Here is a 13,075-nt window from a genome sequence, read left to right as displayed (position 1 = left end):
GACCTAGTTGCTGGTGTGAGTGTGTTACCCCCCTCTAGGACAGTAGAGTGGTGGTTATTTCAACAGGAAGTGAGTGGCTGTGAGCTCTGAGGAGGTGCACTGCTGCTTATAAAGAGCGTTTTGTTTTCCTCCCCTCGCATTGGCAGCACCCTACTGGGAAATTCATTAGCCGCTGACATCATCTCACTCTGTCGACAGTGAAAGAATATCATTCTAGTCTAGGCCCTCCCTCGGTCCCTCCCTCCTCTCTCTCTCTCGCTCTCTCTGCCTCTTGCTCTCACCCTCTCTCTCGTTCTGGAACTGCCAAGCAGTTTTCTCTGAGCTTCATTCAAGCAAAATAAAACACACTCATGCACGCCTGTCCCAAGAAGAGCACGGTCTTTGGAACCAAGTATTTGGACCCTCAGAAGCAGAAAACACAGGTGTGTTTGTGTTCGGAAGAGAAGTAGGGTTTGAGGTTGAACCAAGTCAGGTTAGAATCAGGAAGTGGGAGGACCCAACCATCAAACGAGGACCACTGAGGCAGCCGTTGGATGAATGGGAGTTTGTCTGATGCTTGGAGCATGAGAGGCTCTGTCGGTGACAGAACCGTCAGTAACCACAGGACATAAGCTTTAACCAGCTGGAAATATAATGAAAGCGGAGTCCCCTTTTGGCTCAAGGTGATTCTAAATGTGATTTTGTCTCCCTCTTTGCTACAGAGGAAATTGGTCTGCGCTTTGTTGGATTTTGCTGCTCTGTAGGAGCGAGCTGGCGACTCCCGCTGGTGTCTGTGGACAGCCTCTTTACGCGTCCTGATACGCAGTCTCCCAAGGATCTTGCCTATTCGAACCTCGCATATCTTCAATACGAGAATATTGCGAGATAGATTTGTATCACACTCTGAACTGGAGACAAAACGCACTTAACGGGATTTAGCGACCTAGAGCTGTTGCTGATGCTTTTTCTGCCAAGACACATGGCTTCCTTTGTCCGAGAGGCACCGTAGCTTTGTAAGAGCTTCTCGTATCTCGTTGGAATTTTATTGGAAACGGATTCTCTTTTCGCATGGATGTCATCGATTTAAACGGAGTTGAATTCGCCGCCTATTTGTGGATTACATTATTTTGACAAGCAGAATGTGAAACGGGGCCATATTTACTACACAGCGAAAGTGATAGCTTAACTAATATTTTCCTTCTTTCCAGTTTCGCCACATCAAAGGTATGCGCGTCGCTTTTCTTTATTCACGTATACCTTACTATAAATTATTTGGTTATTAGCTTATAGTTTACGTCCTATTAGCGACGAATTATGTGTAATCCTATTATCAGTATGTACTATTTTTATTGAATATAATAAAACGTGTAGGAGAATATCTGTGGTTATTGCAGCATTGTTTTGTGTAGTCTAGCTTTTCCTACCCACGTCATTATGAATTGATAATAACGTAAATGCTTAATATTGCTATGGGCATTCATGAATATGAAGAACAAAATCATAATTTTGAATGGCGTTGGCCTATATCTGGATATATGTTGTGTGCAGAAGGGAAATATCCAAACTGAATATGCTTCAATCAAGTCTGTCTATTTCAATCTGCAGTAATATTATTTGATAGGTTACTGACGTTTCATTTTTAGAATTAGGAGATGAAATGATATTTTGTGGAGAGAAAAATATTCTGCTTTCCATGCACCTAGACATTTTAATTTGGATGAATAGCTACACTGAAATGCCTGTCTCTTACCTTGGAATTGCCTGAACCCTAAGCAAATGAATATGGAAATGTTTTCTGGCTCGAGCAAGATTGTCTCATCTGCGAATAGAAAATAATTGATAGGCGTTCGTTTTTGGGATATGTGACATTTGCGCAAATGTCATACCATTATTATTGGACCCGTGCCACTGTCCATTTGCCGAAAAGGTGTGAAGAGTCTTCATTGTCTGTGATAAAATCTTCAGAATTGTTTTGAATTAGGCTCAGTGTCATTTTCACTTTATTAGGACTGATATCTAATATTTAAAACAGCATATTTCAATAGTCATCTGGTTTTATACTTTGCGACAAAAAGTGAAATGCTTTGAAAGTGACATTTAAAACCAATGGTTCAATGTGTTGTTATTTCCCAGTAGGCCTAGGCTCAGCCTTGCCACGCACACACTGGTAGGGATTGTAACATGTCGATATTTCACTTTATTAGTGGGATTGAATTAGCCAATGCCTTTTTGACAGCGCAATGTCACCTAAATAGGCTTTAATTATCTAATACTGTGTAAATGCTTAGCACTGAATGTTTGCACAATAACACAGCAATGTTAATTTGCGCTCTGCCACACTGGGCTCGACATGGAATGGGCGAGGGTTAGCGCTGTCATGTTATTACATGGACCAACAGTGCCATCAAGTGGCCTCGATGTGCTGCAGTGCGGAATGTTTCGTTCCCTTCAGCTGGCTGTTTGGGTCATTGACGATGAAACCCACCTGTTTAAGCAAGTTTGCTAATGATATCGTCTTTCTCTCTCACAGGGCTCTGATGCCAGCTCAGAGAAATTCTTCAGCACTGCTGCAGTTAAAGGTATGAATTCTTATAATGTGTTTTATGTAGCAGTATTATTTATGGCAATATTATTTTCATTTGCATGAATCATAGTTTGGCATTGGTTGGTCATTGTAATTCTGCATTGGATCAGTGTAGGAGTGCATAGCTCCCGAGTGGCGCAGTCGTCTAAGACACTGCATCTCAGCAAGAGGTGTGGGCACAGTAGTACCTGGTTAGAATCCAGGCTGCATCACATCTGGCCGTGATTGGGAGCGGCACACCGGTTGTCTGGGTTTGGCAGGGGTAGGCTTTCATTGTAAATAAGAATTTATTCTTAATGTTCAGACTTGCCTAGTTAAATATCGGTTTAAAAGTTGTTTAACAGCAATGCTTGCCTTTGTACCCCATTTGTATATCTACCAAGACCAGACCTTGGTCATGCAAAACAGACTCTGTTTTCACTGCAGCTCTTTGTATTACACAGGTGTGAAATATCAATCTGTGTTTTCTCATGTCTGGACATGACTGAAAATTCATTCCTGGTGGTTTATTCAATGAAATTGAATTGGATACAGTGTAATGAATAAACAAATCCATATGAGCTACTCACTCAGATAAACAACACCAACACATGTGGGAAATACATTTGACATTAAATTATATACACAAAATTCTGTGTTTTTGCATGTACATTGAATGATTGATACATGTTATGCTACACAAAGATAAATAGCATACATGTTTCTCAACAATTCCAATCTGTTAGTAGTTGGACTTATTGCACCCGTTAGTTACTGAGATGGTTGTTCCAGTTTAGATGATTGAGGTAGTCTCAGTATACAATCTTCCCTACCCTGGCAGTCTGAGTGCAGGTTGCTGGTGATAAAAAATTCCACTTGTTGGATATTTTCACTCTGGCTGGATTCCAATAGAAATTAAACATCACTTTGCAAGCCAGCATAATGTGACTTGCTGCTCTGATGTGGCCTGTAAACCAGGAGTTTCCTAACACCACCGGGTTAGGGTATAACTCTCAAAGAAAGGCCTTATGATATATGTAATGTATTGTCATATGTAATACAATTTTAAAGCCTAGTAAGGCTGGTGGAACCATTCATAGAGGATTCTAGGAGGAACCCTCCAAAGAAAAAGGGGTTCTCGGTAGAACCATATACAGGAGGTTCTATGAAGAGCCCTACATAAAGGGGGTATAGGGAGAACCTTCTGTAAAGGTTTCTACCTAGCACCAAAAAGGGTTCCCCTATAGGGACAAATTGAAGAACCCTATACGGTTCTACTTAACACCTTTTTTCTAAGAGTGTAGGAGCCAGAGGAGGAGGAACCAGGAAATGCTAATGCAGTATGAAATAAAGTCAGAAGGAGGGCATCTGTTTATGACCTCAGAGTGCCATTATGTGACCTCATAATCACATCACTAATTTGCTGTGAAAAGCAGCCAGTCCCATTTTCTCCATCCCTGGAGGAGTCCAGATAATGTGTTAAATGGACATTCCTCTGCAATGGTGGGTTACTATAGGATTTGATGGGGGTGGGGGGATGTTAGGGGAGAGGAGGGGCTGGAGAAACAGGGCTTATGACCCCTTCAGAGAGCAGGAGAAAGAAGGGCTGATTAGTGCAGATAGGTTCTTGTTTCCCCCCTTTCCCCCCTTCTTGCTGTACTGTGCTCTGCTGTGGAGTCTGGGGACCCCAAACACATTTCCCACATTCTGGCCTTTGATTACTTCCAGGGCTTGGTTTGTGGCATGCATCAGTGGCTCAATGGCCATGCTTGACAGGGAGGCTTCCTTTTGAAGGCACTTCTCTGTGGGGATATTTGGTTCCCTTGAAAGGACTAAGACCCCCTTTGTGTGGCCTAAATCAACATGGGCCACCCTCTTTACCCCTCAGTGAAAGGCCTTATTGAGGGAAACAGTACACAAATACGCTCTCTCCCTCCCTGGTGGATAGCAGGCACCCTCTTGGCCCCTATTTACATTTAAATATATAAGCCCCTTTTCTTTCTTTTTAACATCCAAGCTTCTACTCCCCCCCTTCTTCTTCTCCTCCCCCAGCCATATGCTAATTCCCATTGTAATCACAAAAGGCGAGTAAAAGAATCCAGGTGCAGAAGGACGGAGGCCATTGGTATTTTTATTGAGGGAAGTGTTAAGATAAAAGAAGTAGGGTGGGTATTTAGTTTGATGGGATTACCATCACTATGATGCACCGACTGACAGATTGACCAACCAACTGCCTCAGGACAAGATACAACTCCAGGTAAAATGAGAGAAGCTTAGATTGTGTGGAGATGAATTTTGCCTGAGGGCAAGTGCCAAAGGTCTGTTTGTTTGGTGGTTTGTGCTTTCTTGTTGGTACATATTAAATGCTTATTGGGCTTAACATTCGACAGGGGCTTGGAGGGTCTATCCACAAAAAAAGTATTTCTTAATCCGACCCTGTCTACCTCCCAACAATTACTGCCCTGCCTGGCAGGCAGCACCACTCACAGTACAGTACACTCTCAACAGATAGCCAGTCACCTCATTGCTTATTGCATCTGACTGTGGCATATTTGCAAAGAAATTCAACTCCTGACTGAGTGCAGTGTTTTAGTTCCTGGACGTTGATTTGCTTCCAGCCGCGCGTCACCTTTCTCAGGTCTCGCCTCAGGTCCAGGGCCATTGATATCCACCGTGTGGAATTGTCAGTTGTGTTTGCTTCACACAGTCTCCCACTCTCTGGTGCTCTCTCTCCCCCTCACAGCCATCTCGCTCTCCCTCCCTCACAACCTCTCTCTCTCAATTCAATTCATTTTCTCCCTCCCTCCCTCCCTCCCTCCCTCCCTCCCTCCCTCCCTCCCTCCCTCCCTCCCTCCCTCCCTCCCTCCCTCCCTCCCTCCCTCCCTCCCTCCCTCCCTCCCTCCCTCCCCTCCCTCCCTGTCTGGGTTCAATTTGCCCAGACGCAGCCTTCATTAAGGAAGAATCATTAAACGTTAGCTCTAATTACGGGGCCTGTCAAAGCACCTGCAGGTGTCAGCCTGCCTGCAAGCCTCATTCATTTAGTCTCCTGCAGAAAATGTAAACGAGAAACCAGCCGTATGCTGGGCCAGTTGAAAGAACTTGTTGGAGTCTAGGGGCTGTCATGTTGGTTTCCAATCCTAAACTGATGTTGAGGTCTACATAATGTTGTCCAGGCCTAGTTTAGCTGTGTGTGCGTGGGCTGCCCAGGAAAGGATTAGAGTGTGGCACAGCCTTGGCTGTAATAACAAAACAGAGCACCATGTCAGGAGAAAAGCATGTGTAGATAGATTTATCAAATGATTAAAGGTCCAGTCCCACGCGTTATCTCTCTTCGCCACTGTAACACTGGCATTCTTTTGATGTAGTCAGGCCCCATAGCACGGCCCTGAACGCTACTATGTCATTGGAGAGGGCAGTCTAAACATATTACAGCTGATTTGTTATAGCAGAGCATAGCCCCATGCAGTAATGCTGTTTAGCTAATGCTAAATACAGCAAGACAGTAATGTTTGTCATCTGTAAATAGGGCTGCTGAGGAGTCATAGCTCTGTATGTTTGTTTCAGTCCAGACTGACTCAGTATTGAATAGTACCCCACACAGACAGACAGACAGACAGACAGACAGACAGACAGACAGACAGACAGACAGACAGACAGACAGACAGACAGACAGACACTGACACTGGATCATATTGTTATTACTTAGAGGGAGAAAATATGTAATGACATTGCAGTGGTAATTTAATTACTGTCTACACCAGATGGTACAGTTGATATCTGATTAAATGTATTTTATTTTTCTTGCTTTGACACAGGGAAACTTAGACGATGTACAGTATTAGGGACATGTCATACTTTCTCAGCCAGTAATACTCTATAATTACAAGTTAGCCACCAATGAATTACATAGTTATTTCTTGACATTTCATCATAAACAATTCCCCAGTTTGACATAAAACCTATTTCTTTTAGTTTTTTCCTATGGCTCAGATATGAAAGCAGGTGAGTTCAGTCTGTAAGGGTTGAAGTACTAGGAGAGAGGGAGACTACTCTGCTGTCCCCTCCTCTCTCAGTGCTTCAGCTGAAAGTCTGGTTTCACCAAAGCTTTACCGGCGCTAATGTGAAAATGAAACTGCTATGGTGAAACCCAGGGAGCAGCGCCAGACGAGAAGTGCCCAGCCAGCCAGCGAAGTGCTTGAGTGTGTCTGCCTCCGGAGGGGAGAGAGAGAGAGTAATGTGCGATGTGGAAGGTGTAATTTACGCCACTGATGACATTGTTTAAAAAAAAAAGAAGCAAGGTAAAGAGAAAATAGCGGAGGTGAACTTTGTGACAGTAACGGGTTGAAGAGCTCTCTGGATTGTCGTGGAGAGCTCTTCAGGCAGCAGAATGGCCTCTGAGTGTTTTACACATGTGTAGGAGGGAGCTGAGAGGTTGACTCTCTCTTTTCTCTCTCTTCCCCTCTCTCTGGCTGACAGTACTGTGTCGGTCCTGCACTGTGGGCTGCCTTCTACTGTAATAATCAGATGATGTAAAGATGCAATAGGGAACTATTACACACTGATCTGGAGCAACACAGATGATGGTGACCTATTCAGTGTATTAGGAGGGCCAGTTAGCCTTTCACAGCAGCACCATCATTGGTTTATACTACAGTAGCCACAGCCTTTACTGTGCTGTGCCTTTCAATAGACCTCAACCTTCTGTTTGAGTTTTGGAGACCAGGACCGAACTTGGCCTGGTACACAGTGGAAAGATGACCCGCCTCTGATTGGCCGAGGCACGGACTTGGTTCTCTTCCTGGTAGGGTGAGAGGTCATTCATATGGCACTAGCTGTCCCTTCCAGACACAACACTGCAGAAAAAAAGACACAACAATGTTGGAATATAAAAGCACTTTTATTGTTAGACTTATATAAACACACACAGCCACTACAGTGAGTGAAACACTCTTCAACATCCCTGACAGAAGTCTGTTATTACTTACATCCATTAGCTGTGATTGGAAGAATCCGATTACCAAGTGTACAGATGACATACAGTGAGGTCCGGAATAATGAATGTATAAAATACATAATTCAAATAATGAGTTATACTGAACAAAAATATAATCGCAACATGTAAAGTGTTGGTCCCATGTTTCATGAGATGAAGTAAAAGAACCCAGAAAATGGACACATGCACAAAAAGCTTATTTCGCTCAAATTTGGTGCACAAATTTGCTTACATCCCTGTTAGTGACCATTTCTCCTTTACCAAGATAATCCATCCACCTGACATGTGTGGCATATCAAGAAGCTGATTAAACAGTATGATCATTAAACAGGTGAACTTTGTGCTGGGGACAATAAAAGGCCACTGTAAAATGTGCAGATTTGTCACACAACACAATGCCACAGATGTCTAAAGTTTTTGAGGGAACTTGCAATTGGCATGCTGACTGCAGGAATGTCCACCAGAGCTGTTGCCAGAGAATTTAATGTTAATTTCTCTACCATAAGCCGCCTCCAACATTGTTTTAGAGAATTTGGCAGTACATCCATCCGGCCTCATAACCAAAGACCACGTGTAACCATGCCAGCCCAGGACCTCCACTTCCGACTTCTTCACCTGCGGGATCGTCTGACACCAGCCACCCGGACTGATGATGAAACTGAGGAGTATTTCTGTCTGTAATAAAGCCTTTTTGTGGGGAAAAACTCATTCTGATTGGCTGGGCCTGGCTCCCAAGTGGGTGGGCCTATGCCCTCTCAAGCCCATCCATGGCTGCTCCCCTTCCCAGACATGTGAAATCCATAGATTAGCGCCTAATGAATTATTTCAATTGACAGATTTTCTTATATGAACTGTAACTCAGTAAAATTGTTGCATGTTGGGGCCTCCCGGGAGGTGCAGTGGTCTAGGGCACTGCGCAGTGCACGCTAACCAGGTCGCCAGGTGCACAGTGTTTCCTCCGACACATTGGTGCAGCTGGCTTCCGGGTTGGATGCGCGCTGTGTTAAGAAGCAGTGCGGCTTGGTTGGGTTGTGTTTCGGAGGACGCATGGCTTTCGACCTTCGTCTCTCCCGAGCCCGTACGGGAGTTGTAGCAATGAGACAAGATAGTAACTACTAACAATTGGATACCATGAAAAGGGGGTAAAATTTAAATAAATAAAAAATACAAAAATTGTTGCATGTTGCGTTTATACATTTATTCAGTTAATTTTATAAGTAAAACATTTTGGGGCAATTATATTATTTTATGCTAATACAATTTACTCTCAAAAAGGTAGGGGTCAGAATTATTGACACCCTTAAATCGTAAATAATGATTAGTGAGAATTACAGAGGGTCAAAGATCATACCCTAAAGCCTCAGATTTGTACCTTGTCTGCTCAGGGATTCAATTTTGCAACCTTTCAGTTACAAGTCCAATGCTCTAACCACTAGGCTACCTGCCGCCCCATTACCAATAACAGGGGAGGTTAGCATGTCTTAGGGGTATGATCTTTGACCCTCTAACTTTCTTACTCTTCATATTTCAGGATTCATTCAGGATTATCCATAATCATGGTAGCCTCCACATTCATCTAGAAGTGTTTAGAAACATATTCTATTCTTATTTACAATAAAAGTGACTCAAATGACACAATCAATTATTTACCATTCATTTATATTAAGCACAAAATAATCTAAAACACTACCAAAACAAACTGCAAATGCATCCAACAAGTTTGTAGAGTCACAAACTTTGATGTTGTCATAGCATGCTAGAAATATGGGACCAGTACTAAACTTTTGACTACTTCATTCAACAATATATTTTTTAAATTACTTGTTCAATAAAATCTATTTCTCTGAGCATTTGCCTTAGTGTAAAATAATATTATTTCCCCTTTTTTTGGGAATAAAATATAGCTCAGTATTTGAATTATTTATTTTATACAGACATTATTGCTCATCTTATCATAGGTGTCAATCATTTTGGACCCCACTGAACCTCTAATACCAGGTTTATTCCCCCTTCCAAAGATCTCTCCTTGGTGGTATGTACATTTAGCGAGGATCTGTCTCCAACCGGGGCTGTTTAATGTGTGACAGTGGATGTATAGGTTAGCTCAATATCCTGTGCTGTGTGTGTGGAGGTAAGATGTCTCCCTCCTCTCCTTCGTGCCCGTGGCTGCAGGGTAAAGAGAGGCTATAATTCAGGACCATGAAAGGAGCCACTCCAACCATGCCTCATCTGCTGACATATGGCCACACAAAGGTTAACAAATCACTAGTGGCTGATTTACTGCTGCAGACAATGGCTACCCTCTTCTTTCTTTCTTTCTTTCTTTCTTTCTTTCTCTTTCTTTCTTTCTTTCTTTCTTTCTTTTTCTCTCTCTCTCTTAGAGCCTATAGAGTGATGCATTGGCTGGGTGTGTGTGCAGTGAGAGAGAGACAGGCAGGAAGAGATGTTGACAATATCACTGTTCTTTCTGTTTTACTTTCAAAATACTGGTATAAATAAAATGTGTTCATAATAACAAACTTGTTGTAATCTTATAAGCCCTGTTATAATCATATAAGCAATGGGATATTAATCCTCTGTCACTATATCTATATTTATACTAATATGAAGCAGTGAAATGAACAGTAGTGTACTATTTCCCCATGTACGTCAGGCTTTGTACCCTAGTGTAATGAATGTGCTGCACCTGTCATGACCTCAGTGGTAGAGCAGTTCCTGGGTCTGGGGGTGGTGGTGTATAGAAACACACACAGCGTTCCAGTCTGACACTTCTCCTTCCCTAATCCCTCGTCCTCTACCTCTCCTGACACAAAGAGGTCATTGAGGGTTTGTTCTCTGGCTAAACCAGAGAGCCTGCAATCCATTGCAGGCCAAGTTAAAGGCTACCTTCTCAAACACAAGCATTTGAAAGGGCCACACTTCAGTCATCAAAGTTAAAAACCCTTCAGTCTTCCCCTGTCTGTCCGCCCCTGGGAGATGTTTGCGTGGATGGTAAGTGTGGTGGGATTGAAGAGAAGCCAGCATTTCTCTATACCCCCCTTAGTCTCTGTTTCCCCCAATTGCCAAGCTCTCTACTCAACTGGTGTACAGTAGTTTGGTTACAAGGACATTGGTGCTGATGTTAGGCTTGGCTTCGTAAGTGAGTGTGGACTTTGGACATGAACAGAGTAAACTGTGATTCTAGAGTTTGTAGATTGTTTGTGATATGGATACTATAATGGATTTAGAACAATATAATATACTCTGGTATAATGACGTACTCCACCCACACAAGTTGCTGGCTCCAGGTGATGGGGTTGGCAGAGATGAGGCAGCGAAAAGTAGTCTCCAGGTCCTGATTGGCTCGCTCTGATTGCCCGTTAGACTGGGGATGAAACCCAGAGTACAGGCTGGCCGATGCCCCAATGAGGGTGCAGAATGCCTTCCAGAACCTGGACGACCCCGATCGGAGACTATGTTTGGAGACTCCCTGTATGGCCCACCAGCGTACCCGTACCTACGGACTGTTTTTTTACTGGACAGGTGGCTATGTAATATCCTGTAGTACCACAATACAGACAACTGTTGGAGCTCAGCCTGCGTAAACATTCACTAGGAGACAATCTAGCCCTGCCCAGTTGCATGGGCACAGGAGTAGAAGAGTCCCCGATGATCCTTGATGGGAGCTCGGGGAATTTCAGATTCTCTCGGGAATGCAGGCGTTAGGGACTTCCGGGGTTCTTCAGAGACAAGGGAGAAACCATGGACGAGCTACTGTAGCTGAGACCAGACCTCTTCTCCCTCCTGCGTTCCCGTAGGTGCCCATCAATTCTTATAGTAAAGGCTATGAGGGAGTCAAGGTCCCTGGGTAACTCCCGGGCTGTAGGTACGTCTTTGATTTCCTCTGATAATCCATGAAGGAAGGTGTCGAATAGGGACTCTGGGTTCCAGACACTCTCGGCGGCCAGCCTGCAAAAGTCTGCAGCGTATTCTGCCACACTGCGTCTTGACGCAGATGAAGTAGCTTCCAAGCCGCCTCTATCCCGGACACCGGGGAATCGAACACCTTCCAATGCCACAAAATCCTCCAGACTAAGAAAAAGGGCGGATTGTTGATGGAGACAAGCACAAGACAGATGAAACAGATCAGGGTGTGACACTGTCATCAAAGCAAAGGGTGGCTACTTTGAAGAATCTAAAATCTAAAATAAATGTTGATTTGTTTAACACTTTTTGGGTTACTGCATGATTCCATTGTGTTATTTCATAGTTTTGATGTCTTCACTATTATTCCACAATGTAGAAAATAGTATCAAATTAAGTAAATGAGTAGATGTGTCCAAACTTTTGACTGTGGATAGAATATGTAGTATATCTGAAGAATATGTAGGGTGGAATAGTATATGTACAGAAATAGTTGAATATGATGGCCTTGACTAGAATACATTATATACATATGAAATGGGTAAAATTACATGTAGACATTATTAAAGTGACCAGTGATTCCATGTCTATGTACATACGGCAGCAGCCTCTAGGGTACAGTGTTGAGTAATCGGGTGGTAGCCGGTTAGTGACAGTGACTACGTTCAGGACAGGGTAGTGGGTGGAGGCCGGCTAGTGATGGCTATATAACTGTTACGTGAATTACGTTATCAATGTTCATAAACTGAACTTCAATTAAACTGCTCAGTCTGCAACCCAGAATTTGTAAGATTATGGTTGAATGAAACAGACAGAGGCCCAGCTACAATGGCCAAAATGTTTATTCATGAGGACATCCTAGTCCGTTTGTACAAAACCATCCATTTTATACAGGCTCCTTACGCACATACCTTCACACACAAACAGTAGGTATCCTACGCACATACTGTATCACTACCCAGCCGACAAAGATTAGGGAGGCCGTGAGAAGTACTCCCTGTCCTCCCCCAAGATTAGGGAGACCGTGAGAAGTACTCCCTGTCCTCCCCCAAGATTAGGGAGGCCGTGAGAAGTACTCCCTGTCCTCCCCCAAGATTAGGGAGACCGTGAGAAGTACTCCCTGTCCTCCCCAAGATTAGGGAGGCCGTGAGAAGTACTCCCTGTCCTCCCCAAGATTAGGGAGACCGTGAGAAGTACTCCCTGTCCTCCCCCAAGATTAGGGAGGCCGTGAGAAGTACTCCCTGTCCTCCCCACGATTAGGGAGACCGTGAGAAGCACTCCCTGTCCTCCCCCAAGATTAGGGAGACTGTGAGAAGCACTCCCTGTCCTCCCCCAAGATTAGGGAGACTGTGAGAAGCACTCCCTGTCCTCCCCCAAGATTAGGGAGACTGTGAGAAGCACACCCTGTCCTCCCCCAAGATTAGGGGGACCGTGAGAAGTACTCCCTGCCCTCTCCCAAATCTCCCAGCCTAGCCAGGTCAGCCCCGAATTTTGCTCAGACAGTCTGTGTTTAATTAAGATACTATAAAGATATATTGTACAGATATATTGTTTTACCCTAATTCTGACTAAAACTACACACATCATTAATTATACTTTTACTGACTAAAACTACACACATCATTAATAATAATTGT

The 13,075-nt window shown here is 43.6% G+C and overlaps 1 protein-coding gene across 1 annotated transcript in view; it reads left to right on the top strand.

Annotated features, from left to right (window-relative positions):
• LOC112233389 (autism susceptibility gene 2 protein) overlaps positions 1-13,075 on the top strand; it is a 461,350-nt gene that overhangs the window by 412,909 nt on the left and 35,366 nt on the right. Inside the window, 1 exon segment of the mRNA XM_042309687.1 lies at positions 2,510-2,558. Within this exon segment, the coding sequence (XP_042165621.1) occupies positions 2,510-2,558 (49 nt within the window).

The sequence above is a fragment of the Oncorhynchus tshawytscha genome, linkage group LG30 (assembly GCF_018296145.1).
Source record: "Oncorhynchus tshawytscha isolate Ot180627B linkage group LG30, Otsh_v2.0, whole genome shotgun sequence".
Lineage (NCBI taxonomy): Eukaryota > Metazoa > Chordata > Actinopteri > Salmoniformes > Salmonidae > Oncorhynchus > Oncorhynchus tshawytscha.
Note: the sequence above shows the minus strand (reverse complement) of the source record. Positions and strands in the feature narration are given on the sequence as shown.